The 24,968-nt window shown below is 39.9% G+C and overlaps 2 protein-coding genes across 4 annotated transcripts in view; one reads left to right on the top strand and one right to left on the bottom strand.

Moving 5' to 3' along the window:
- Positions 1–7: 7 nt before the first annotated feature.
- Positions 8–6,288, bottom strand: npl (N-acetylneuraminate pyruvate lyase (dihydrodipicolinate synthase)). The gene is made up of 12 exons (XM_067393624.1): positions 6,164–6,288; positions 5,884–5,953; positions 5,719–5,792; positions 5,534–5,621; positions 4,724–4,781; positions 4,421–4,496; positions 4,227–4,319; positions 3,915–4,063; positions 3,778–3,824; positions 2,424–2,508; positions 2,257–2,296; positions 8–1,663 (listed from the first exon to the last, which is right to left on the bottom strand). Exons 2-12 carry the CDS (start codon positions 5,949–5,951, stop codon positions 1,518–1,520), a joined length of 924 nt encoding a protein of 307 aa, XP_067249725.1. The 5' UTR covers positions 5,952–5,953; positions 6,164–6,288; the 3' UTR covers positions 8–1,517.
- Positions 6,289–6,697: 409 nt separating this feature from the next.
- Positions 6,698–24,968, top strand: part of edem3 (ER degradation enhancer, mannosidase alpha-like 3) — a 31,235-nt gene continuing 12,964 nt past the window's right edge. For 2 of the 3 annotated variants that reach the window (XM_067394684.1, XM_067394682.1), the window contains exons 1-6: positions 6,699–7,856; positions 7,941–7,986; positions 9,170–9,270; positions 9,369–9,408; positions 9,510–9,622; positions 9,733–9,883. In XM_067394684.1, the coding sequence (XP_067250785.1) occupies positions 7,738–7,856; positions 7,941–7,986; positions 9,170–9,270; positions 9,369–9,408; positions 9,510–9,622; positions 9,733–9,883 (570 nt within the window). In that variant the 5' untranslated portion in view covers positions 6,699–7,737. Of the gene's footprint in view, positions 7,857–7,940; positions 7,987–9,169; positions 9,271–9,368; positions 9,409–9,509; positions 9,623–9,732; positions 9,884–24,968 lie in introns of all 3 variants that reach the window. The other variant, XM_067394681.1, reaches the window with a different exon arrangement.

Below are 24,968 nucleotides of genomic sequence, written 5' to 3'. Positions count from 1 at the left end.
CAGAAAATCAGAAATACAAAAACTTTGATATAATAACACGAGATGTTTCAAAAGAAATTTAAAAAGTGTATCCACATATGTGTCCAGAAAAACAGTCTCTAATTTGTAGTCAGACAGCTTTTTCTAGAGGAAACGTGGTCATGACATGAATTTTAAAAGTGTCTGTTGCAGGCAGTTGTTTCCTTTACTCGTATTCTCACTGGAGGAAATTGCTAGTGTTGTTTCTGCTGATGCAGCTGATAAATGGTCATGTAACTGCACTTTTTTTTAGTCACAATGTAAAGTCAGCAGTAAAAAACACTGATTAGGTGGTGATAGTGCAGTCTAGGCCAGTGTGTCCTGACTCCTGAGGTGTTTCCCACACTCCTACAATGTTTCCATACAAACATGTATTTAAGAAAAAAAACATTACGTTTTCAGACTTGATTTCATTATATTAATGTGAATTATCCAAAACCGGAAATGTCACCTGAGGTGCTGTTTATTTGAGATTATGAGATTAAACCAAAAACCAGAGGAGGCAGGAGCATTTCATCCACTTAAAAGGTTCAATTTTGCTCCAGTCTGGCAGTTTTTCACCACAGGCTTGAACAGGGAGGAAATTCGATGATGTTGGGAAATACCGGTGACATAACAGCATTATGACTGCTGAATTATTCAGAGACAGAAAGACATATTCTGTCCCTTCTCAACTTCTCCATCAAGCAGAAATTAGGAAGTCTTCAAAGAGTGAGGTAAATTCTAGGGCTCTCTAACAATAAAGTGGAAAAGCCAAAGAAAATAGACCAAACAGTAAAAAAATAAAAAGCAACTGCTGACCAAATTAAAACGGGCATATTTCAGGCTATGATGAAGTTGATTTAGAATTTCAAAGGAATGACTTGTATTCAATAATGAGTAATAATCTTTACTCAGAGAATGTAAAGATTAAAAAAAATGTCCCTTTTTGTATGTGGAAACATACAAATCAGCAAACATAAGAAACTCCAAGATTAAAACAGTTTGGTCCATTAAGTTACATCAGCACCAGCCAAAATTAAGACAGTATTAAAGAATATGTCTAACAAAAAAGAAAGAAAATGTTAAAGACTTACATATGTGTGTGCTTTAACACATTTCATCTCAAGACAAGAAAAAAAAACACATACAATATACACATTGAGGTATACAAGGTGCAGTACATCAATGGTGTAGAGAAATCAGTAATGCTGTGGATTATTCATAACTCTTTAGGGTAATTCAAGTAAGTTCATTAACATTTCTACCTGCATTGTAATGTTATTAATTATATAAAATGTAAATGCTAAAGATGTGCGTTTACAACAAACAAAACAATAAAAAAGGCAATCCAAGTATAAAGTACGAAATGTAAAAAGCATGCACATATAAAAGATACAGTACATCAACATACTGTAGTGTAAAGAAATATGGAACAGTTTACAGCTTGATAACAATACAAACCTTTTTTTTTTTTTTTTGCAATTTCATGCAGGCTCACAGAAATTTCTACTTTTATTTTAATGTCTCTGAGAGAAGTCCTTGATTTTCTGTGCTATAGCCTGGGCCTTTGAGACAGGGCAAGGCAGCAGCGGGAGTCGGGGAGGACCCAGCACTAACCCTGACACTTCACTCATCACCTGCTTATTCACGGCCACATCAAACCCTGGAGAGCATACATGATGGAATGAAGTTAATAAAAAGTTCCCTATAATATGCACAAAAACAACAAAAGCAATGTCTTACTGACACATCACAGCTGTACTGGGAGTACAATACCATTCAAAGTTTTGGGGTCAGTATGATTTAATATTTTAAAGAAATTAATAATTTTATTCGGCAAGGACACATTAAACTGGTCAAAAGTGACAGTCAAGACATTTATAATGTTACAAAAGATTTCTATTTCCAATAAATGCTGTTCTTCTGAACTTTCTATTCATAAAAGAATCCTGAAAAAAATGTGTCAGTCTTTACAATATTATTAAGCAGCACAACTGATTTAAATATTGCTTAAAAAAAAAAAAAAATCAGCATATTACAAGGATCATGTGACACTGAAGACTAGAGTAATGGCTACTGAAAATTCAACTTTGGCATCACAGGAATAAATTACATTTTAAAATATATTAAAATAGATATCAGTTATTTTAAATTGCATCAATCTTTCACATTTTTACTGTATTTTTGATCAAATAAATGCAGCCATAAGATCTTACCAACCCCAAACATTTGAATGACACAAAACACTCAACTCACCAAGGTTCTTAGCAAATGTGATGACCTCCATAAATTCAAACTGTAAACAGAGAAGCAAATTCATTCAACTGAAAATTAATTAATTAAACTGAAAACATGTGGATGAAGTAAAAACAAAATTAAAAATTAAAGCAGCACTAAATGAGAAATGCACATGAATGACGTACCTGCAGGGCTCTGGTCTGCATGTGGTTGCCATTATCAAAAGCGGAAAGCATCTGGTTCACTATGCATCCGAGGTAGTTATATGTGCTGGAGAGGATAGAGAGAGTGTTGCATGGTCTTCAGCAATGCATTATAGGTTACGTTTTTTTAAGCTACGAAGGTGTGTCAGCAGGTACTGGTTTTTCTGCAATTTACTGTCAAGCCATAACCTTTAAACATAAATGTGTATCAGTTGTTATTGCAGTTTTAAAATAAAAAGGGAACATAAAACTGAAGCTACACTACAGCCATTAAGCAAATCAGCCACAGGAGACACTGAACGATACAATAGCTGTTTCCAACCACTTTTTTAATGCAAATTTTGGGATATCGCATAAAAACTGCTGGATGGAAATATTTTAAGAGGTGCAAAAAAATTCTAAAAATGTGTATAAAAAAAGCATATGTAGATTCATATGTAGAAGAGGTAGATTTTTTTTTTTTTTTATCAGATAAGAAGACATGCACATAAACTATGATGGAAACACATTTACCAAATAAATATCTTGATGCGCAGCAAAAACTCACATGACTTTGCCTCAGCAGAGGATGTGATTGGATAACTGGACTAACCAGTGAATCAATTTCATTGCACAGCATCTCAAATTTTAAATCTCAAGTTTAATCCAGTGTTGCCGTACGCGGTTTTCCTGCGGAATTAGGCTACTTTAACACTGTTAACTGTGTGTTGTTTTTCATATCCATAACTTGCAGCGACCCCAAATAACATGATATTTAGCCACTGGAAAGCAAATTTTATCAGGGGAACCCCACCAAAAATGTGGATTTTACCCCCTGGAATGCAATTTTTACTGGGGGACCCCCCTGAAACACGACTGGGCTAGTTGAGAGTAGCAATTGGGCGGGTTTTGTTGTGAAAACCTGGCAGCCCTGGTTTAATCATTCTGAAATGCCTGAGCCAAAGTCTGTCATTAGAATGATTTGGTATAATAACCTCCCAAAAGTGTATCACACGATTGCGTTCCAAAACACCAGGACGCAAGATAACATGACAGCGCATTTTGTCAGTGCGCTCTGTGGCACAAAACCATGGTGGTGCAACAACTTAAATTTTTCTTCCAATTTCACCAGAAAGTGATGATTTAGTTCTCTTAAACACATGGGATGGAAACAGTGCTTTATTCTCAAAGGTTATAAGAGATATTCCAATTTTGCGTATAAGTTAAATATACAAATCTATATGGAACATAGCTAATGTATTATCACAAACCAGAAAGAAAAACAGTAAAAGGTCATGAATTTTTGGCAACTGAGGCCAGAGAAAGAGTTGTAAGATGCCATGATGTTGGGACTCACCTTCCTACTGCTCCATGAACACCTAGTACCAAAGCTCCCAAGAGTTGCTATGTAACAAAGTGTCAAGCAAAACACAAAATCAAAACTGGTTACACTAGCAGGAAAAATTCAGTAGATGAACGAGTGGGATTTCATACCTCATCTACTCCGTACAAGACAGACCAGTTATGGGCTTGACTGTAAGAGACACACTGTCCAAGATCCCTCAGGTCGGTCCCACTGTATTTCACTCCCTGAAATGAGGGGATCATCCGCTCTATCCCATTTAGAACATCAGCTGCCTCCACTGGAAAAAAAAAAAAAGAAAAAAGAAAACTGAGACCAGGAGGAAGTCAATTAGTCAATCTCTCACATGTGAATCTGACTCATTCAAAAATTGAGTACTGTGCAATACTCAAGGCGTAAGTGTTTTGACTGCCAGTAATGATGACACATGGGCCTGCTCTTACATGCAACACCGGTCATGCCTGGAATATGATAATAATACATCGGAAGATCTGGAGCAGAGGCGCTCACTTCCTTTATAAACAACCTCAATGCATCTGTGAAAAGAGAAAAGTCATTTGTTTTATGACAATTATACAAAAGCACATTTGGTAACATGAGATTAATTAAGTAGCGTTTAGAAAAAGGGGGTTAAAACCTGCATTAATGGGTTTGAAATAGGAAGGAGAGATCACTGCTATGGCATCAGCCCCTATACTGGCGGAATGCCGAGCCTGAAGGAAAGTAAAAAACATCCAGTCAGCATTTTTAAACAGTCACGAGGAGAGAACTAGCTGTTTATCTGAACGTGCTGAAACACGAATGGATAAACATGGGAACAAATGGCGAGAGATATATAAGTGGGACTGCAGTTATGAAAGTGCATTAAGAAAAGTGGTATGTGCATGAAAGATGCAGATAATGCATGTGAATAAAAGGGCATGTTAAGCAGTGTGCTCACCAGTTCTTGAGAGTCTTTTATACTCATGCAGCCAACATGAACAACCACTTGCTCAAGCCTGAACACACATATAAAGTAGAAAGAAATGAAAACTCTAGCAATGGCAACTTCTATGAGAAAAGATGTTTATTAAGGTGTTTCTTAGGCTATGGACAATCTTAAACAGTAATATCCAACAGTGGACATACTTATTGCATCACAGGAGAATTTTGTTATTTTTGTTTTTTCCGAATCATATCCACCATGTATGTATCTAGAAGTTGATTCACAGGAAATACAAGCATTTTGTGTTGGAAATGATAGTTTAACTGTTTTTGGCCAACTCCGTTGTCTTGCTAAGACTTAATTCATAGCTAGAAATGGATGTATCCTGAACACACACACAATTAGATAACATGTTCACACTTTTCATATAATTTGACATTATTACTCATTAGGAGTAAAACTGCTGGTCGTGGTGGAAATGTAAAAATTTATGTAAATCATTTTCACACAACAAATGTTGAAATTGTTTATGATTTTTTCTCCCACTTTTTGATTAAATTTTTTATAATTTTCACATTAAAATGAATACTTAAAATTTCTTATGCCGGATTTGCCTATTTTAAAATGGAATGTCTGGGTCAGCAATAATTATACAAGCAATAAACGTGAGAAGTGGCAAAAAATAAACGACAAAGACACACAGTCACATAATAAATAAAAAATGTTTTTCTGTTAACATTATGTCATAATGTCATTATGTCAGTAACTTTTACAACCCCTGGGACATAATCATTGCCCAATCCTGAATAACATGTTATAACTCACTTGCCCTTTCCATGTTGGCACCAAGCTGCAGCAAGCTGCTTCCTTTCGTCCACAGTTAGTGAACAGCCCTCACCTGTTGTGCCATTAACTACAAAAAAGGTGGTTTAGATTACAAATGATATAAATGAGAAAACATGCTGGCTTATTTCCCAAAATCTTTGATTAAATTAATAGGTTTGACTTACCAAACACACTCTTGACATTCTGTTTATCTATTAGGTAATCAATGTATGGTCCAATTACAGAGAGATTGATCTCCCTAAAAAGAGCAAAGGTTGAATAACAATAACCAAATCACTGCACGCAAGGTATATGATGTAAAGCATTTATTGAGAAATTAATTATTTCACCCTTCTGCGGTAAGTGGAGTGAATGTAGCTGCCACGAGACCAGTGAGCTTTTTTACGTTTCGAGACATCTCTGCATACACAACAACGAGAAACGTCAATTGAGTAAGCAGATTGAACAACTCCATGGACATTACATGTCTTACATTTGGTTCAAACAGATTTTAAATGGCCCTGAAAAGTCTCAAGTTGTAATTTCTTTCGCTAAATGACCACATAATCATTCACCTTGACCGACCAATTACATTTGAATTCAGTCCACAATTAAAAGACAGTCGCTTACCTTTCTCTTTAGTTCAATGAGCTCGGGCAGTATCCACTTGTCACTGACTGCACTGTCCGTTGAACTACTGTACTTGTTTGGACATGACGTCCCTGCACGAGGCAATCATGTGACGCATGCTTACGGAAGCATAAGCACTTTTTGCTACGTCTTGAAAAGTAAAATATGCGATAAACCAGGGAGTTACTTTTTAATTTTATTTAGATGACTTGTATACATTATATTAAAATGTGAAAATGTGTTGTACTGAATTAATAAGTTTAAATAAATTTAAAGCAGACAATGATACGACGTGTACTTTCAGTGAACTGCATAACAAATAATATTTTACTAATACATCAGGATTCTTTTGTTTTTGTATTATTTATATTTTCATTTTATTATATTTGTATATGTTAATTTTATATATATATTTAAAATATTGCAAACGTAAAAAGCTTGCTTGCAAGGCAAGCTGGGAACTGTAGTTTCTGCGCCACACAATTTAAGGGGCGTGTACTCTCGGCGCTACCCGGATGCGGATGTTGACGTCTGCCTATGATCTGTCGTAAGACTGTGGTGTTCATCATTCACTCAGCGATCCTGAGAGAGACCTCTGGCCCTTTGTATTACAGCTGATATAAAATCACTCTTACAAGGAATAGTTTTTATTTATCGGAATCTGGGAGCTGAATGGACCATCTAATCACTCGCGGATGATAGAAGAACAGATTTAAGAAGCTCTACTTCCGCTAACTTACAGCAGCGTTTATGCCACAAAAACATATGCCCACTGATGCCGAGCTGTCATCGACGGGTTAGCCGGCGAGCTAAACAACAAAGCGTGACGGGTTAATTAATCTTTTTTTCCTCAGCAAATCCTCTTGACAACAACATTTCGCTTGATATTTTATTTTTTTAATAACGCCGTAGCATTTTCTACATGGTTTAATCTTGTTTTTAGTATGACGAAGATGGGATTGGGACCTGCATACTATCTAACTAATTGCCATAAGTTCTAGTGGGATCAATACAATGCGTTCTCTCCTTCTTTCTGGGGATATAAACTGCTGATCGTGTCACCCATGGTGATGGTTGCTATTAGAGACAAAGCATCTTTTTCCATGGCCCCATCTGGAGCTCCTCTTGAGCCTGTCTCTGCTGGGGATCTACAGTGATGTAATTTTGTTGTTTTATAGCTGATACTCAATAGAGTGTAGCATGCCAATGTGTCACATGGGTGCCAACGTGTTATCAAGGTGACAACAGCAGCTGGCTGACCAACACTAATGAAAAGTGACTTGATCGAGCTTCCTTCTTTAGTCATTTTTTTAATAGACACTAAAAGCATCTCAGAAATGCACCAGAGCTGCATTCATCCGAGAGAGACGTTTAGATAAGAACAGGAACTGTACAGTTATTGAGCTGGAACGGTGAATGTATTCAAATGCTGTGGGTGTTACTGAATCTGGCCTGCATCTTACTTTTTTTACATTAAATTTGAAAATGATGGACCAGAGGTGGTGGAACTCTAACTTGGTGCTAAATAAACTCATCTGAGGCATTAAAGAGTTGCCTAGGGTGACTTCATCTACATGAAGGTTGGGATGCTTTATTCTGCAACAATGTTGCCTGCTTTTTTGCTGCTGTTTTTTATGGGAACCTCCATCAGGTTGTCTGAGACCATGAGCAGAGATGAGAAGAGCAAACTGAGGTATGTGTGGACTTGTGAAATTATGAATTGCTTGCTATATAATTCTGTGTTTTTCTTCATTTAATAAATGCCTTTACTTCTCAGGAACCAAGTGCTGGAAATGTTTGACCACGCTTATCAGAACTACATGGTATGTACACAGTGACTAATAACTTCTCTTGTTGACAGCTGGGTACACATGGAAATTTCAATACTACTTTTCCATCTGCATCCAAAGTTCTGTGTAGTTTTTCTATGTAGGTTTTTAAATGTTTTTGAAAGAAGTTTCTTAGACTCACGAAGGCCGTATTCTTCCAAAAATACAGTAAAACAGTACTATTGCGAAATAATAAAACATTTTTTTATTTGAATGTATTTTAACATATAATTTGTTCCTGTGATGGCAAAGCTGAATTTTCAGCATCAGTTTTTAGTGTCACATGATCCCTCAGAATTCATTTTAATATGCTGATTTGGTCATTATTATTATCAGTGTTTAAAACAGTTGTGCTGCTTAATATTTTTTGTGTGAAAATCAATCTTTAATGATAAGAAAGTAGAGTAGAAGAGCATTTATTTGAAATAGAAATCTATTTGTAACATTTTAATGCTTCCATGCTGAAAGTATTTTATTTATTTATTTATTTATTTTCAAAAAATGTGAATGCATTTCTGGTCACACTTTATTTTTGTGTGCCGTTGACACAATGTTATTGCACAAATAAGTTCTGAGTAACATTACTTAACAACATAATTATAGGTTTAGGGTTAAGGTTTGGCTTAGTGTTAATTGCATGTAATTATGCATAATTGACTGTTATTACATTATAATAAATGCATTTCGCTCATGTAACTATGGCACATTAAATTAACTTTTCTTTCTGTAGAATTTTTTGTCCATACATTAAAAAGTCATTAGGGTTCAGTGTTGTTTTGGACCCCACTGACTTTCAGATTATGGACAAAAAAACTATTCTTTAAAATATCTTCATGTCTCACAGAAGAAAGAAAGTGATATAAATTAGGAATAACATGAGGGTGAATAAATGATGCCTGAATTTTTATTTATGGATGAACTATCCCTTTAACATTGCTAGTTTGCCAATACATGTTCCTGACAAGTGTAAAATACTTCCCAGAAGTCTCTGGTATGCCCAGAAGTGTCTCTAAGCAGGTTGGAAATATAAGATGCGTGAAACTGAAATTTGATAGCCTCCTGATTAAAACTCCTGTTTTAAAGCAAACAGGAGAGTCGCGAGGATAGGGGAGACAGATTCATGTTAAAATCTGCCTGGTTTCATCTCATTTTATCACTGTTCTTTTCATTTTGACAGGACCATGCCTACCCCGCAGACGAGCTGATGCCTTTGACTTGCCGTGGCCGAGTACGTGGACTAGAGCCCAGTCGAGGGGATATAGATGATGCCCTGGGGAAGTAAGTTAGTTGGAGATGTGTCGAAATTTCTTTTTATTAATTGATTTTTAAGGAAATGTTTAAAACAGAGATGAAAACATGTTTTCCTGTTCCGTCAGGTTCTCCCTCACCCTTATCGACACTCTTGACACTCTTGCAGTGAGTAACATCTCAAGCAGAACTTGAAACCTCTTGCAAATACAAATATGTACAGTTAAACCCAAGGCTGTTTGCTCATGACCTGTTCTGACATCTCACAGCTGTTAAATAAGACGGTGGAGTTTGAGGCGGCGGTGAGGAGAGTGGTGAAGGATGTACGCTTGGATAATGACATTGTGGTGTCTGTGTTTGAGACCAACATCCGGGTGCTGGGGTGAGTAAGACATCTCCGTCAGAGTTTCAAAATGGACTGGCGTGACGTGGCATTTTAAATCTGTATTGTAAAATGTGGCTGTTTTTTGTAAAACTTTACTGTTCTTTTAGTGGACTGCTGGGAGGCCATTCCATGGCTGTCATGTTGAAAGAAAGTGGCCGAATGCTCTGGTACCAGAATGAGCTGCTGCACATGGCCAAAGATCTTGGACTCAGACTGCTGCCTGCATTTAACACCAGCAGTGGCCTGCCGTACCCTAGAGTGAGTGATCGCGCACACGTACATGCATTGCGTATGCGATATGAACGATTAAAATGTCATCATGAAAATATGTTGGACATGAAATGGCTTTTTTTGTTTTTCTTTGTTTTGTTTGCAAGCATTTATCTTTATGTCTATACACACATTCAGAACATTTCTGTTGATTCTGCTGTTCTGGGCATTGCGTTGGTTTGTTGAATGTCTGCCTTAGGGAATGAACTCTGTGACTTCCTACAATGGCTGCACGTCTCATCGACAGCATGACCAACCATTTCACAGTTGCTGTTAGTTTAGATTACAGACCTTTAGTTTCAAAGAATTTTCAACTTATTACTTGTGTCTCTTGAGAATACCTGATTCTGATTGGTCCATCAGAGCATTCCACAATTGTTTTCTATAATAACCACTAAATTGAATATTGTCTAAGGAAGCAGATTTCCTGCATAGAGCTATGCTAATTTAATGACTTGTGATACCCCTGTGTAATACTCTGCAGAGCTCTGCTTTATTCTCACATAAAAATAATTCGGTAACACTTTACAATAAGGTTTCATTTGTTAACATAAGTTAACTACATTAGTTAACATAAACTAACGATAAACAAACATTAATAAATGTTATAGAAGTATTATTAATGATAATGTCAACAATTACTGATACATTTTTAAGATCGAAAATGTGTTAACATTAGTTAATGCATTGTGAACTAAAATGTACATTTTTTATTAACAATCATTAACAGAGGTAAAAATGCTGTAAAAATGTTGTTCATTGTTAGTTCATGATAGATAATGCATTAACTAATGTTAACCAATAAGACGTTTTTGTAAAGTGTTAACAATAATTATTATTTAATAATTAACATACTTTAAAGGGTTAGTTCACCCAAAAATTAAAATTCTGTCATTTATTACTTACCTTCATGTCGTTTCACATCCGTAAGACCTTCATTCATCTTCAGAACACAAATTGAGATATTTTATCCGATGGCTCCGTGAGGCCTCCATAGGGAGCAATGACATTTCCTCTCTCAAGATCCATAAAGGAACTAAAAACATATTTAAATCGGTTCATGTGAGTACAGTGGTTCAATATTAATACTAGATAAAAAAGTTTGAGGACAAACTTTAAGTTGGCTTGAAAAAGCCGGTCCAGAAAGTTTGAAGTAGTTTTAAAAGTGTGAAGTTTGAGAGTTTTCAGTTTAAAAGTTTAAGTTTTAGTTTAGTAGTTAGATTTAACATTAGGCTAATCACTATTAGCATGTAGCTATTCACTGCTAGCATGTGTAGCATGTTGGAAGTCCAGATTGCTAGCATGAGTCAAAAGAGCCAACCGCCATGTCTCTACGATGTTCTTATGCAGAGATATAGATCTTGCAAAACGGTTGCTAGGGTACTCTGTTTGGTTGCTAGGGAGTGGCTTGGCAGCTACCAGTGATGATACTCCAAAGGCTGCTTGACAATATAAACCAATCCCCATGTCTGTACGATGTTCTGAGTCAGAGATATAGATTTTGCAAAACGGTTGCTAGGGTACTCTGTTTGGTTGCTAGGGAGTGGTTTGGCAGCTACCAATGATGATACTCCAAAGGCTGCTTGACAATATAAACCAACCCCCATGTCTGTACGATGTTCTGATGTAGAGATATAGATTTTGCAAAACGGTTGCTAGGGTACTCTGTATGGTTGCTAGGGAGTGGCTTGGCAGCTACCAGTGATGATACTCCAAAGGCTGCTTGACAATATAAACCAACCCCCATGTCTGTACGATGTTCTGATGCAGAGATATAGATTTTGCAAAACGGTTGCTAGGGTACTCTGTTTGGTTGCTAGGGAGTGGCTTTGCAGCTACCAATGATGATACTCCAAAGGCTGCTTGACAATAAAAACCAACCCCCATGTCTGTACAATGTTCTGATGCAGAGATATAGATTTTGCAAAACGGTTGCTAGGGTACTCTGTTTGGTTGCTAGGGAGTGGCTTTGCAGCTACCAATGATTATACTCCAAAGGCTGCTTGACAATATAAACCAACCCCCATGTCTGTACGATGTTCTGATGCAGAGATATAGATTTTGCAAAACGGTTGCTAGGGTACTCTGTTTGGTTGCTAGGGAGTGGCTTTGCAGCTACCAATGATGATACTCCAAAGGCTGCTTGACAATATAAACCAACCCCCATGTCTGTACGATGTTCTGATGCAGAGATATAGATTTTGCAAAACGGTTGCTAGGGTACTCTGTTTGGTTGCTAGGGAGTGGCTTTGCAGCTACCAATGATGATACTCCAAAGGCTGCTTGACAATATAAACCAACCCCCATGTCTGTACGATGTTCTGATGCAGAGATATAGATTTTGCAAAACGGTTGCTAGGGTACTCTGTTTGGTTGCTAGGGAGTGGCTTTGCAGCTACCAATGATGATACTCCAAAGGCTGCTTGACAATATAAACCAACCCCCATGTCTGTACGATGTTCTGATGCAGAGATATAGATTTTGCAAAACGGTTGCTAGGGTACTCCGTTTGGTTGCTAGGGAGTTGCTTGTCAGCTACCAATGATGATACTCCAAAGTCTGCTTGACATTATAAACCAACCCCCATGTCTGTACGATGTTCTGATGCAGAGATATAGATTTTGCAAAACGGTTGCTAGGGTACTCCATTTGGTTGCTAGGGAGTGGCTTGGCAGCTACCAGTGATGATACTCCAAAGGCTGCTTGACAATATAAACCAACCCCCATGTCTCTATGATGTTCTGATGCAGAGATATAGATTTTCCAAAATGGTTGCTAGGGTACTCTGTTTGGTTGCTAGGGAGTGGCTTGGCAGCTACCAGTGATGATAGATAGATAGATAGATAGATAGATAAGTTTGAATGAGATAGATAGATAGATAGATAGATAGATAGATAGATAGATAGATAGATAGATAGATGAGTTTGAATGAGATAGATAGATAGATAGATAGATAGATGGATAGATAGATAGATAGATAGATGAGTATGAATGAGTTAGATAGATAGATAGATAGATAGATAGATGAGTTTGAATGAGTTAGATAGATAGATAGATAGATAGATAGATAGATAGATAGATAGATTTAGTTTGAATGAGTTGATAGATAGATAGATAGATAGATAGATAGATAGATAGAGTTTAATGAGTTTCAATGGATTAGAAATAGTACATAGAATGGCAGTTGAGTCTAATTGAGTTTTTGAGTCTAATAGGCTTCCGTAGTTTAAATTTGAATTTTGACAGTTGGAGTTTGAATGTCTTGGCTCATTTGAACATTCCGTCAATGAAAGTCAATGGGATTTTTCCGAGCTTTAATAGTCATTTTTAGGAAAACCGTAAGTCGGATCAGTTAGAAAAGATATAGCACACTAAGTCAGAACAGTTTGAAGGTCTAGTCCGAGTTTGGAGTTTGTGGAGTTAAAGCTCTAGGAGGAGTTAGTCTTGGAAATTCAAGTAAGAAGAAGAATAATAATAATAATAATAATAAGTTTAAATAGGATTACAGTAAGTTGGCTTTTTCAAGCCAACTTAATAACTAGATAAAAAAGTTTGAGGACAAACTTTAAGTTGGCTTGAAAAAGCATAGCCAGAAAGTTTGAAGAAGTTTTAAAAGTTTGAAGTTTGAAAGTTTAAGTTTTATTAGATAGATAGATAGATAGATAGATAGATAGATAGATAGATAGATTGGTAATTGTCACAGATGGATACTATGGAGTTTTTATAGAGTTATTAGCATGTTCTTAGCCCACTTTAGCACTTAGCTAATCACTATTAGCATGTAGCTATTCACTGCTAGCATGTTGAAGTCCAGATTGCTAGCATGAGTCAAAAGAGCCAACCGCCATGTCTCTACGATGTACTGATGCAGAGATATAGATTTTGCAAAACGGTTGCTAGGGTACTCTGTTTGGTTGCTAGGGAGTGGCTTGGCAGCTACCAGTGATGATACTCCAAAGGCTGCTTGACAATATAAACCAACCCCCATGTCTGGAAGATGTTCTGATGCAGAGATACAGATTTTGCAAAATGGTTACTAGGGTACTGTTTGGTTGCTAGGGAGTGACTTGGCAGCTACCAGTGATGATACTCCAAAGGCTGCTTGACAATATAAACCAACCCCCATGTCTGTACGATGTTCTGATGCAGAGATATAGATTTTGCAAATTGGTTGCTAGGGCACTCTGTTTGGTTGCTATGGTGTTGCTATGCAGTTGCTAGGGTACTCGGGGTGGTTGCTAAGGTGTTGCTATGCGGTTGCTAGGGTACTCGGGGTGGTTGCTAGGGTGTTGCTATGCGGTTGCTAGGGTACTCGGGTGGTTGTTAAGGTGTTGCTATGCGGTTGCTAGGATACTCGGGGTGGTTGCTAGGGTGTTGCTATGCGGTTGCTATGGTACTCGGGGTGGATGCTAAGGTGTTGCTATGCGGTTGCTAGGGTACTCGGGGTGGTTGCTAGGGTGTTGCTATGCAGTTGCTAGGGTACTCGGGGTGGTTGCTATGGTGTTGCTATGCGGTTGCTAGGGTACTCGGGGTGGTTGTTAGGGTGTTGCTATGCGGTTGCTAGGGTACTCGGGGTGGTTGCTAGGGTGTTGCTATGCGGTTGCTAGGGTACTCGGGGTGGTTGCTAGGGTGTTGCTATGCGGTTGCTAGGGTACTCGGGGTGGTTGCCATGGTGTTGCTATGCGGTTGCTATTGTATCCAGGCTGGTTGCTAGGATGATGCCAGGGTGATTTGTGTGGTTGCTATGCAGTTGCCATGGTGTTCTGGGTGGTTGCTAGGTTGTTTTGGGTGGTTGCTATGAGAGTTGATCATAGATAGATAGATAGAGTTTATGAATTTGAATGAGTTGATAGATAGATGATAGATAGAGAGATAGATGAGAAGTGATAGATGAGAAGAGAGATAGATGAGAAGTGATAGATGAGAAGATAGATAGATTGATAGATGAGAAGTGATAGATAGATAGAGAAATAGCTAGATTTAGTTTGATAGATAGATTAGAAAGAGAAATAGATAGATTTAGTTTGATATAGATTAGAAAAAGAAATAGATAGATAGATAGATTTAGTTTGATAGATAGATAGATTAGAAAGAGAAATAGATAGATTTAGTTTGATAGATAGATAGATAGATTTAGTTTGATAGATAGATAGATAGATTTAGTTTGATAGATAGATAGATAGATAGATAGATAGATAGATAGATAGATAAGACATATTAGATAGAATGGAAGTTTGAATGAGTCTCAATGGATTAGAAATAGTACATAGAATGGCAGCTAATGGAGTCTGATGAGCCTCTCCAACTGTCAAAATTTGAATTTTGACAGTTGGAGTTTGAATAGTCTTGGCTCATTTGAACATTCCGTCAATGAAAGTCAATGGGATTTTTCCAAGTTTTGATCAGCTTTTTTAGGAAAACCGTAAGTCTGATCAGTCTGAAAAGATATAGCACACTAAGTCAGAATAGTCTGAAGGTCTGGTCCGAGTTTGGTGGTTGTAGCTTGAACAGTCTAGGAGGAGATGCATTTAGAAATTTAGTCTAAGAAGAATAATAATAACTAGATAAAAAAGTTTGAGGACAAACTTTAAGTTGGCTTGAAAAAGCATAGCCAGAAAGTTTGAAGAAGTTTTAAAAGTTTGAAGTTTGAAAGTTTAAGTTTTATTAGATAGATAGATAGATAGATAGATAGATAGATAGATAGATTGGTAATTGTCACAGATGGATACTATGGAGTTTTTATAGAGTTATTAGCATGTTCTTAGCCCACTTTAGCACTTAGCTAATCACTATTAGCATGTAGCTATTCACTGCTAGCATGTTGAAGTCCAGATTGCTAGCATGAGTCAAAAGAGCCAACCGCCATGTCTCTACGATGTACTGATGCAGAGATATAGATTTTGCAAAACGGTTGCTAGGGTACTCTGTTTGGTTGCTAGGGAGTGGCTTGGCAGCTACCAGTGATGATACTCCAAAGGCTGCTTGACAATATAAACCAACCCCCATGTCTGGAAGATGTTCTGATGCAGAGATACAGATTTTGCAAAATGGTTACTAGGGTACTGTTTGGTTGCTAGGGAGTGACTTGGCAGCTACCAGTGATGATACTCCAAAGGCTGCTTGACAATATAAACCAACCCCCATGTCTGTACGATGTTCTGATGCAGAGATATAGATTTTGCAAATTGGTTGCTAGGGCACTCTGTTTGGTTGCTATGGTGTTGCTATGCAGTTGCTAGGGTACTCGGGGTGGTTGCTAAGGTGTTGCTATGCGGTTGCTAGGGTACTCGGGGTGGTTGCTAGGGTGTTGCTATGCGGTTGCTAGGGTACTCGGGTGGTTGTTAAGGTGTTGCTATGCGGTTGCTAGGATACTCGGGGTGGTTGCTAGGGTGTTGCTATGCGGTTGCTATGGTACTCGGGGTGGATGCTAAGGTGTTGCTATGCGGTTGCTAGGGTACTCGGGGTGGTTGCTAGGGTGTTGCTATGCAGTTGCTAGGGTACTCGGGGTGGTTGCTATGGTGTTGCTATGCGGTTGCTAGGGTACTCGGGGTGGTTGTTAGGGTGTTGCTATGCGGTTGCTAGGGTACTCGGGGTGGTTGCTAGGGTGTTGCTATGCGGTTGCTAGGGTACTCGGGGTGGTTGCTAGGGTGTTGCTATGCGGTTGCTAGGGTACTCGGGGTGGTTGCCATGGTGTTGCTATGCGGTTGCTATTGTATCCAGGCTGGTTGCTAGGATGATGCCAGGGTGATTTGTGTGGTTGCTATGCAGTTGCCATGGTGTTCTGGGTGGTTGCTAGGTTGTTTTGGGTGGTTGCTATGAGAGTTGATCATAGATAGATAGATAGAGTTTATGAATTTGAATGAGTTGATAGATAGATGATAGATAGAGAGATAGATGAGAAGTGATAGATGAGAAGAGAGATAGATGAGAAGTGATAGATGAGAAGATAGATAGATTGATAGATGAGAAGTGATAGATAGATAGAGAAATAGCTAGATTTAGTTTGATAGATAGATTAGAAAGAGAAATAGATAGATTTAGTTTGATATAGATTAGAAAAAGAAATAGATAGATAGATAGATTTAGTTTGATAGATAGATAGATTAGAAAGAGAAATAGATAGATTTAGTTTGATAGATAGATAGATAGATTTAGTTTGATAGATAGATAGATAGATTTAGTTTGATAGATAGATAGATAGATAGATAGATAGATAGATAAGACATATTAGATAGAATGGAAGTTTGAATGAGTCTCAATGGATTAGAAATAGTACATAGAATGGCAGCTAATGGAGTCTGATGAGCCTCTCCAACTGTCAAAATTTGAATTTTGACAGTTGGAGTTTGAATAGTCTTGGCTCATTTGAACATTCCGTCAATGAAAGTCAATGGGATTTTTCCAAGTTTTGATCAGCTTTTTTAGGAAAACCGTAAGTCTGATCAGTCTGAAAAGATATAGCACACTAAGTCAGAATAGTCTGAAGGTCTGGTCCGAGTTTGGTGGTTGTAGCTTGAACAGTCTAGGAGGAGATGCATTTAGAAATTTAGTCTAAGAAGAATAATAATAATAACTAGAATGTACATTTCCTGAAGAAAATGTGAATGGTGCTTGCAGTGGCAAAATTCAGAACCCGGTTGCTAGGGTGCTGTAATCGGTTACTAGGGCATGGCTATAAAGTCACTAGTTATTGGTTGCTTGATAGGCCGAGTCAAAAGAGCCCAGCCCCAAGTCTCTACGACCTTCTGATCCAAAGATATGATCTCACAGATTTGGCCCCCATGTTAAGTCTATGGGACATTTTTCAAACGATTTTTCGTCCGCTGTGCGAACATCGTACACCCGATCGCTTATAAAAGTCATAGCACACCTCTCCTCAATAAGCCGGTCGATTTGACACCTCATTCGTGGGTCTACGACAAACGGTGCAGGACGAGTTACACGCCAAAGTTTTGTCTAGGTGAATAGTAATTACAATACTAGAATGTACATTTCCTGAAGAAAATGTGAATGGTGCTTGCAGTGGCAAAATTCGGCCCCGGTTGCTAGGGTGCTGTAATTGGTTGCTAGGGCGTGGCTATGAAGTTGCTGTGTCACTACTTATTGGCTGGCCGAATCAAAAGAGCCCAGCCCCAAGTCTCTATGACCTTCTGATCCAAAGATATGATCTCACAGATTTTGACCCAATGTTAAGTCTATGGGAGTTTATTCAGCCGTTTTTTCGTACGCTGTGCGAACATCGTACACCCGATCACTTAGAAAAGTCATAGCACACCTCTCCTCAATAAGCCGGTCGATTTGACACCTCATATGTGGGTCTACGACAAACGGTGCGGGACGAGTTACGCGCCAAAGTTTTGTTCAGGTGAATAGTAATTACAATACTAGAATGTACATTTCCTGAAGAAAATGTGAATGGTGCTTGCAGTGGCAAAACTCGGCCCCGGTTGCTAGGGTGCTGTAATTGGTTGCTAGGGCGTGGCTATGAAGTTGCTGTGTCACTACTTATTGGCTGGCCGAATCAAAAGAGCCCAGCCCCAAGTCTCTATGACCTTCTGATCCAAAGATATGATCTCACAGATTTTGACCCAATGTTAAGTCTATGGGAGTTTATTCGTACGCTGTGCGAACATCGTACACCCGATCGCTTAGAAAAGTCATAGCACACCTCTCCTCAATAAGCCGGTCGATTTGACACCTCATATGTGGGTCTACGACAAACGGTGCGGGACGAGTTACGCGCCAAAGTTTTGTTCAGGTGAATAGTAATTACAATACTAGAATGTACATTTCCTGAAGAAAATGTGAATGGTGCTTGCAGTGGCAAAATTCGGCACCCGGTTGCTAGGGTGCTGTAATTGGTTGCTAGGGCGAGGCTATGAAGTCAATAGTTATTGGCTGCTTGATAGGCAGAGTCAAAAGAGCCCAGCCCCAAGTCTCTATGACCTTCTAAACCAAAGATATGATCTCACAGATTTGGCCCCCATGTTAAGCCTATGGGAGTTTTTTCAGCCGTTTTTTCGTACGCTGTGCGAACATCGTACACTCGATCGCTTAGAAAAGTCATAGCACACCTCTCCTCAATAAGCCGGTCGATTTGACCCCTCATTCGTGGGTCTGTGACAAACGATGCGGGACGAGTTACGCGCCAAAGTTTTGTCTAGGTGAATAGTAATTACAATACTAGAATGTACATTTCCTGAAGAAAATGTGAATGGTGCTTGCAGTGGAAAAATTCGGCACCGGTTGCTAAGGTGCTGTAATTGGTTGCTAGGGCGTGGCTATGAAGTTGCTGTGTCACTACTTATTGGCTGGCCGAATCAAAAGAGCCCAGCCCCAAGTCTCTATGACCTTCTGATCCAAAGATATGATCTCATAGAATTTGACTCAATGTTAAGTCTATGGGAGTTTTTTCAGCCATTTTTTTCGTACACTGTGCGAACATCGTACACCCGATCGCTTAGAAAAGTCATAGCACACCTCTCCTCAATAAGCCGGTCGATTTGACACCTCATTCGTGGGTCTACAACAAACGGTGCGAGACGAGTTACGCGCCAAAGTTTTGTTCAGGTGAATAGTAATTACAATACTAGAATGTACATTTCCTGAAGAAAATGTGAATGGTGCTTGCAGTGGCAAAATTCGGCACCGGTTGCTAGGGTGCTGTAATTGGTTGCTAGGGCGTGGCTATGAAGTTGCTGTGTCACTACTTATTGGCTGGCCGAATCAAAAGAGCCCAGCCACAAGTCTCTATGACCTTCTGATCCAAAGATATGATCTCACAGATTTTGACCCAATGTTAAGTCTATGGGAGTTTTTTCAGCCGTTTTTTCGTACGCTGTGCGAACATCGTACACCCGATCGCTTAGAAAAGTCATAGCACACCTCTCCTCAATAAGCCGGTCGATTTGACACCTCATTTGTGGGTCTACGACAAACGGTGCGGGACGAGTTACGCGCCAAAGTTTTGTTCAGGTGAATAGTAATTACAATACTAGAATGTACATTTCCTGAAGAAAATGTGAATGGTGCTTGCAGTGGCAAAACACCGGACTCGGTTGCTAGGGTGCTGTAATTGGTTGCTAGGGCGTGGCTATGAACTACTTATTGGCTACTTGATAGGCAGAGTAAAAAGAGCCCAGCCCCAAGTCTCTAAGATCTTCTGATCCAAAGATATGATATCTTAGATTTTGTCCCAATGTTAAGTCTATGGGACTTTTTTCAGACGATTTTTCGTACGCTGTGCGAACATCGTACACCCGATCGCTTAGAAAAGTCATAGCACACCTCTCCTCAATAAGCCGGTCGATTTGACACCTCATTCATGGGTCTACGACAAACGGTGCGGGACGAGTTACATGCCAAAATTTTGTTCAGGTGAATAGTAATTACAATACTAGAATGTACATTTCCTGAAGAAAATGTGAATGGTGCTTGCAGTGGCAAAATTCGGCACCGGTTGCTAGGGTGCTGTAATTGGTTGCTAGGGCGTGGCTATGAGCTACCTATTGGTGGCTTGATAGGCCAAGTTAAAAGAGCCCAGCCCCAAGTCTCTATGACCTTCTAAACCAAAGATATGATCTCACAGATTTGGCCCCCATGTTAAGTCTATGGGAGTTTTTTCAGCTGTTTTTTCGTACGCTGAGCGAACATCGTACACCCGATCGCTTAGAAAAGTCATAGCACACCTCTCCTCAATAAGCCGGTCGATTTGACACCTCATTTGTGGGTCTACGTCAAACGGTGCGGGACGAGTTACATGCCAAAATTTTGTTCAGGTGAATAGTAATTACAATACTAGAATGTACATTTCCTGAAGAAAATGTGAATGGTGCTTGCAGTGGCAAAAATCGGCACCGGTTGCTAAGGTGCTGTAATTGGTTGCTAGGGCGTGGCTATGAAGTTGCTGTGTCACTACTTATTGGCTGGCCGAATCAAAAGAGCCCAGCCCCAAGTCTCTATGACCTTCTGATCCAAAGATATGATCTCATAGATTTTGACTCAATGTTAAGTCTATGGGAGTTTTTTCAGCCAATTTTTTCGTACACTGTGCGAACATCGTACACCCGATCGCTTAGAAAAGTCATAGCACACCTCTCCTCAATAAGCCGGTCGATTTGACACCTCATTCGTGGGTATACAACAAACGGTGCGGGACGAGTTACGCGCCAAAGTTTTGTTCAGGTGAATAGTAATTACAATACTAGAATGTACATTTCCTGAAGAAAATGTGAATGGTGCTTGCAGTGGCAAAATCGCCACTCGGTTGCTAGGCGGTTGCTAAGGTACTTGGTGTGGTTTCTAAGGTGTTGCTAGGCGGTTGATAGGGTGTTCTGGGTGGTTGCTGGGGTGTTGCTAGGCAGTTGCTAAGGTACTTGGGGTGGTTGCTAAGGTGTTGCTAGGCGGTTGCTATGCGGTTGCTATGGTAACCTGGGTGGTTGCTGGGGTGTTGCTAGGCAGTTGCTAAGGTACTTGGGGTGGTTGCTAAGGTGTTGCTAGGCGGTTGCTAGGTGGTTGCTATGCGGTTGCTATGGTAACCTGGGTGGTTGCTAGGGTGTTGCTAGGCGGTTGCTAAGGTACTTGGGGTGGTTGCTAAGGTGTTGCTAGGCGGTTGCTAGGGTGTTCTGGGTGGTTGCTAGGCGGTTGCTATGGTAACCTGGGTGGTTGCTGGGGTGTTGCTAGGCAGTTGCTAAGGTACTTGGGGTGGTTGCTAAGGTGTTGCTAGGCGGTTGCTATGCGGTTGCTATGGTAACCTGGGTGGTTGCTGGGGTGTTGCTAGGCAGTTGCTAAGGTACTTGGGGTGGTTGCTAAGGTGTTGCTAGGCGGTTGCTAGGTGGTTGCTATGGTAACCTGGGTGGTTGCTGGGGTGTTGCTAGGCAGTTGCTAAGGTACTTGGGGTGGTTGCTAAGGTGTTGCTAGGCGGTTGCTAGGTGGTTGCTATGCGGTTGCTATGGTAACCTGGGTGGTTGCTAGGGTGTTGCTAGGCGGTTGCTAAGGTACTTGGGGTGGTTGCTAAGGTGTTGCTAGGCGGTTGCTAGGGTGTTCTGGGTGGTTGCTAGGCGGTTGCTATGGTAACCTGGGTGGTTGCTATGGTGTTACTAGGTGGTTGGGAGTTGTCACAGATACTTACTATGGAGTTTCTATAGAGTTCTTAGCATGTTCTCAGCCCACTTTAGCACTTAGCTAATCACTATTAGCATGTAGCTATTCACTGCTAGCATGTGTAGCATGTTGCAAGTACAGTTTGCTAGCATGAGTCAAAAAAGCCAACCCCCATGTCTGTACGATGTTCTGATGCAGAGATATAGGCCTTGCTAAATGGTTGCTAGGGTACTCTGTTTGGTTGCTAGGGAGTGGCTTGGCAGCTGCCAATGATGACACTCCAAAGGCTACTTGCCAATATAAGCCAACCCCCATGTCTCTACGATGTTCTGTTGCAGAGATATAGGTCTTGCAAAATGGTTGCTAGGGTACTCTGTTTGGTTGCTAGGGAGTGGCTTGGCAGCTGCCAATGATGATACACCAAAGGCTGCTTGCCAGTATGAATGATATAAATCAACCCCCATGCCTGTATGAAATTCAGATTTGAAGATATCCCTCTATGCTTTGGGTTGCTAGGGTGCTCTAAATGGTTGCTAGGGGGTGGCTATGAAGTGTTGAAGGTGATTCGTGATTGGCCGTTTGCTGCCCCGAGTCAAATGAGCCCACCCTCATGTTTCTATGACACTTCTATCCAAAAATATTAATTTGATCTTTTTCAATGGAAGTCTATGGAGCTTGTTACTAAGGTGCTCTATATGGTTGCTAGGGCGTGGCTTGATAGCTTCACATTGATCCTGAGAGACTGATTGGTTGCCTGAGTAAAATAAGCCCACCCCCTTGTCTCTATGACACTGCAATCCAGAGTTATGTTCAATACAAAATCCCTATGTAATTTCCCATAGTAGGAAAAACACAGTACTTCCTGGTTCATGGGCACGGCTTCACCATAGTATGTCTATGGGGCAACTTTGGGCAGCTCTTGCGCCCCAGGGGTACAACTTACACCCCATTTTGAGGTATGGTCTGAGAGAGCCTGTCAGCCTCTTCAAACGTGGTAACCCACATGTTTCTACGAAATTCTCGTTAGGAGCTATGATTCGTCAAAGTTCGTCGCAATGTTAAGTCTATGGGATTTTTCGGCTACTTTTTCGCCCGCCGGACGAACATCGTACACCCGATCGCTTATAAAAGTCATAGCACACCACTCCTCAATGGGCCGGTCGATTTGACACCTCATTCATGGGTCTAGGACAAAAGCTGCGGGAGGAGTAGCGCGCAGACGAAAAAGTGGAAGAAGAAGAAGAAGAATAATAATAAGTATGCAGGAGAATAAGAATGGAGCTTTGCCTTTGGCAAGCACCATTAACTAGAATGTACATTTCCTGAAGAAAATGTGAATGGTGCTTGCAGTGGCAAAAATCGGCACCGGTTGCTAAGGTGCTGTAATTGGTTGCTAGGGCGTGGCTATGAAGTTGCTGTGTCACTACTTATTGGCTGGCCGAATCAAAAGAGCCCAGCCCCAAGTCTCTATGACCTTCTGATCCAAAGATATGATCTCATAGATTTTGACTCAATGTTAAGTCTATGGGAGTTTTTTCAGCCAATTTTTTCGTACACTGTGCGAACATCGTACACCCGATCGCTTAGAAAAGTCATAGCACACCTCTCCTCAATAAGCCGGTCGATTTGACACCTCATTCGTGGGTATACAACAAACGGTGCGGGACGAGTTACGCGCCAAAGTTTTGTTCAGGTGAATAGTAATTACAATACTAGAATGTACATTTCCTGAAGAAAATGTGAATGGTGCTTGCAGTGGCAAAACTCGGCACTCTTGATTAGCATGATGCTAACATAATTACCGTCCTGCTAGGATGTTTTTATCAAGATGCTAACATGATTAGCATGTTGCTAGCATTATGCTAACACCCTTAGCATGCTGCTAGCATGTTTTTAGAAAGATGCTAATCATGTTAGCATTATGCTAGCAACATGCTAACATGATTAGCATTTGTTGCTAGCATAATGCTAACACCCTTAGCATCTTTCTTTAGCATGTTTTTAGAAAGATGCTAATCATGTTAGCATTATGCTTGCAACATGCTAACATGATTAGCATAATGCTAGCATGATGCTAGCATGATTACCATGTTCTTAGCATGTTTTTAACAAGATGCTAACATAATTAGCATGTTTGCTAGCATGATGCTAACATGATTAGCATGCTACTAGCATGATGCTAACACAATTAGCATGTTACCAGCATGATGTAACACATTTTTACTAGTTTGTGTCATGTTTAAACCCTAAGCTAATCACTATTAGCATGTAGCTATTCACTGCTAGCATGTGTAGCATGTTGGAAGTTCAGTTTGCTAGCATGAGTCAAAAGAGCCAACCGCCATGTCTCTATGATGCTCTGATGCAGAGATATAGATCTTGCTAAACGGTTGCTAGGGTACTCTGTTTGGTTGCTAAGGAGTGGCTTGGCAGCTACCAATGATGATACTCCAAAGGCTGCTTGACAATATAAACCAACCCCTATGTCTTTATGATGTTCTGATGCAGAGATATAGATCTTGCAAAACGGTTGCTAGGGTACTCTGTTTGGTTGCTAGGGAGTGGCTTGGCAGCTGCTAGTAATGATAAACCAAAGGCTGCTTGCCAGTATAAATGATATAAACCAATCCCCATGCCTCTATGATATTCAGATTTGAAGATATCTGCCTATGCTTTGGGTTGCTAGGGTGCTTTAAATGGTTGCTAAGGCGTGGCTATGATGTCTTTAAGGTGATTTGTGATTGGCGGTTTGCTGCCTCCAGTCAAATGAGCCCACCCTCTTGTTTGTACGACACTTCTATCCAAAGATATTCATTTGATCTTTTTCAATGGAAGTCAATGGAACTTGTTGCTATGGTGCTCTATATGGTTGCTAGGGCGTGGCTTGATAGCTTCACAATGATCCTGAGAGACTGATTGGTTGCCTGAGTAAAATGGGCCCACCCCCTTGTCTCTATGACATTGTGATCCA

This window comes from Chanodichthys erythropterus, chromosome 9, assembly GCF_024489055.1.
Source record: "Chanodichthys erythropterus isolate Z2021 chromosome 9, ASM2448905v1, whole genome shotgun sequence".
NCBI classification, from domain to species: Eukaryota; Metazoa; Chordata; class Actinopteri; order Cypriniformes; family Xenocyprididae; genus Chanodichthys; species Chanodichthys erythropterus.
This window is presented reverse-complemented; position numbering and strand designations above follow the sequence as displayed.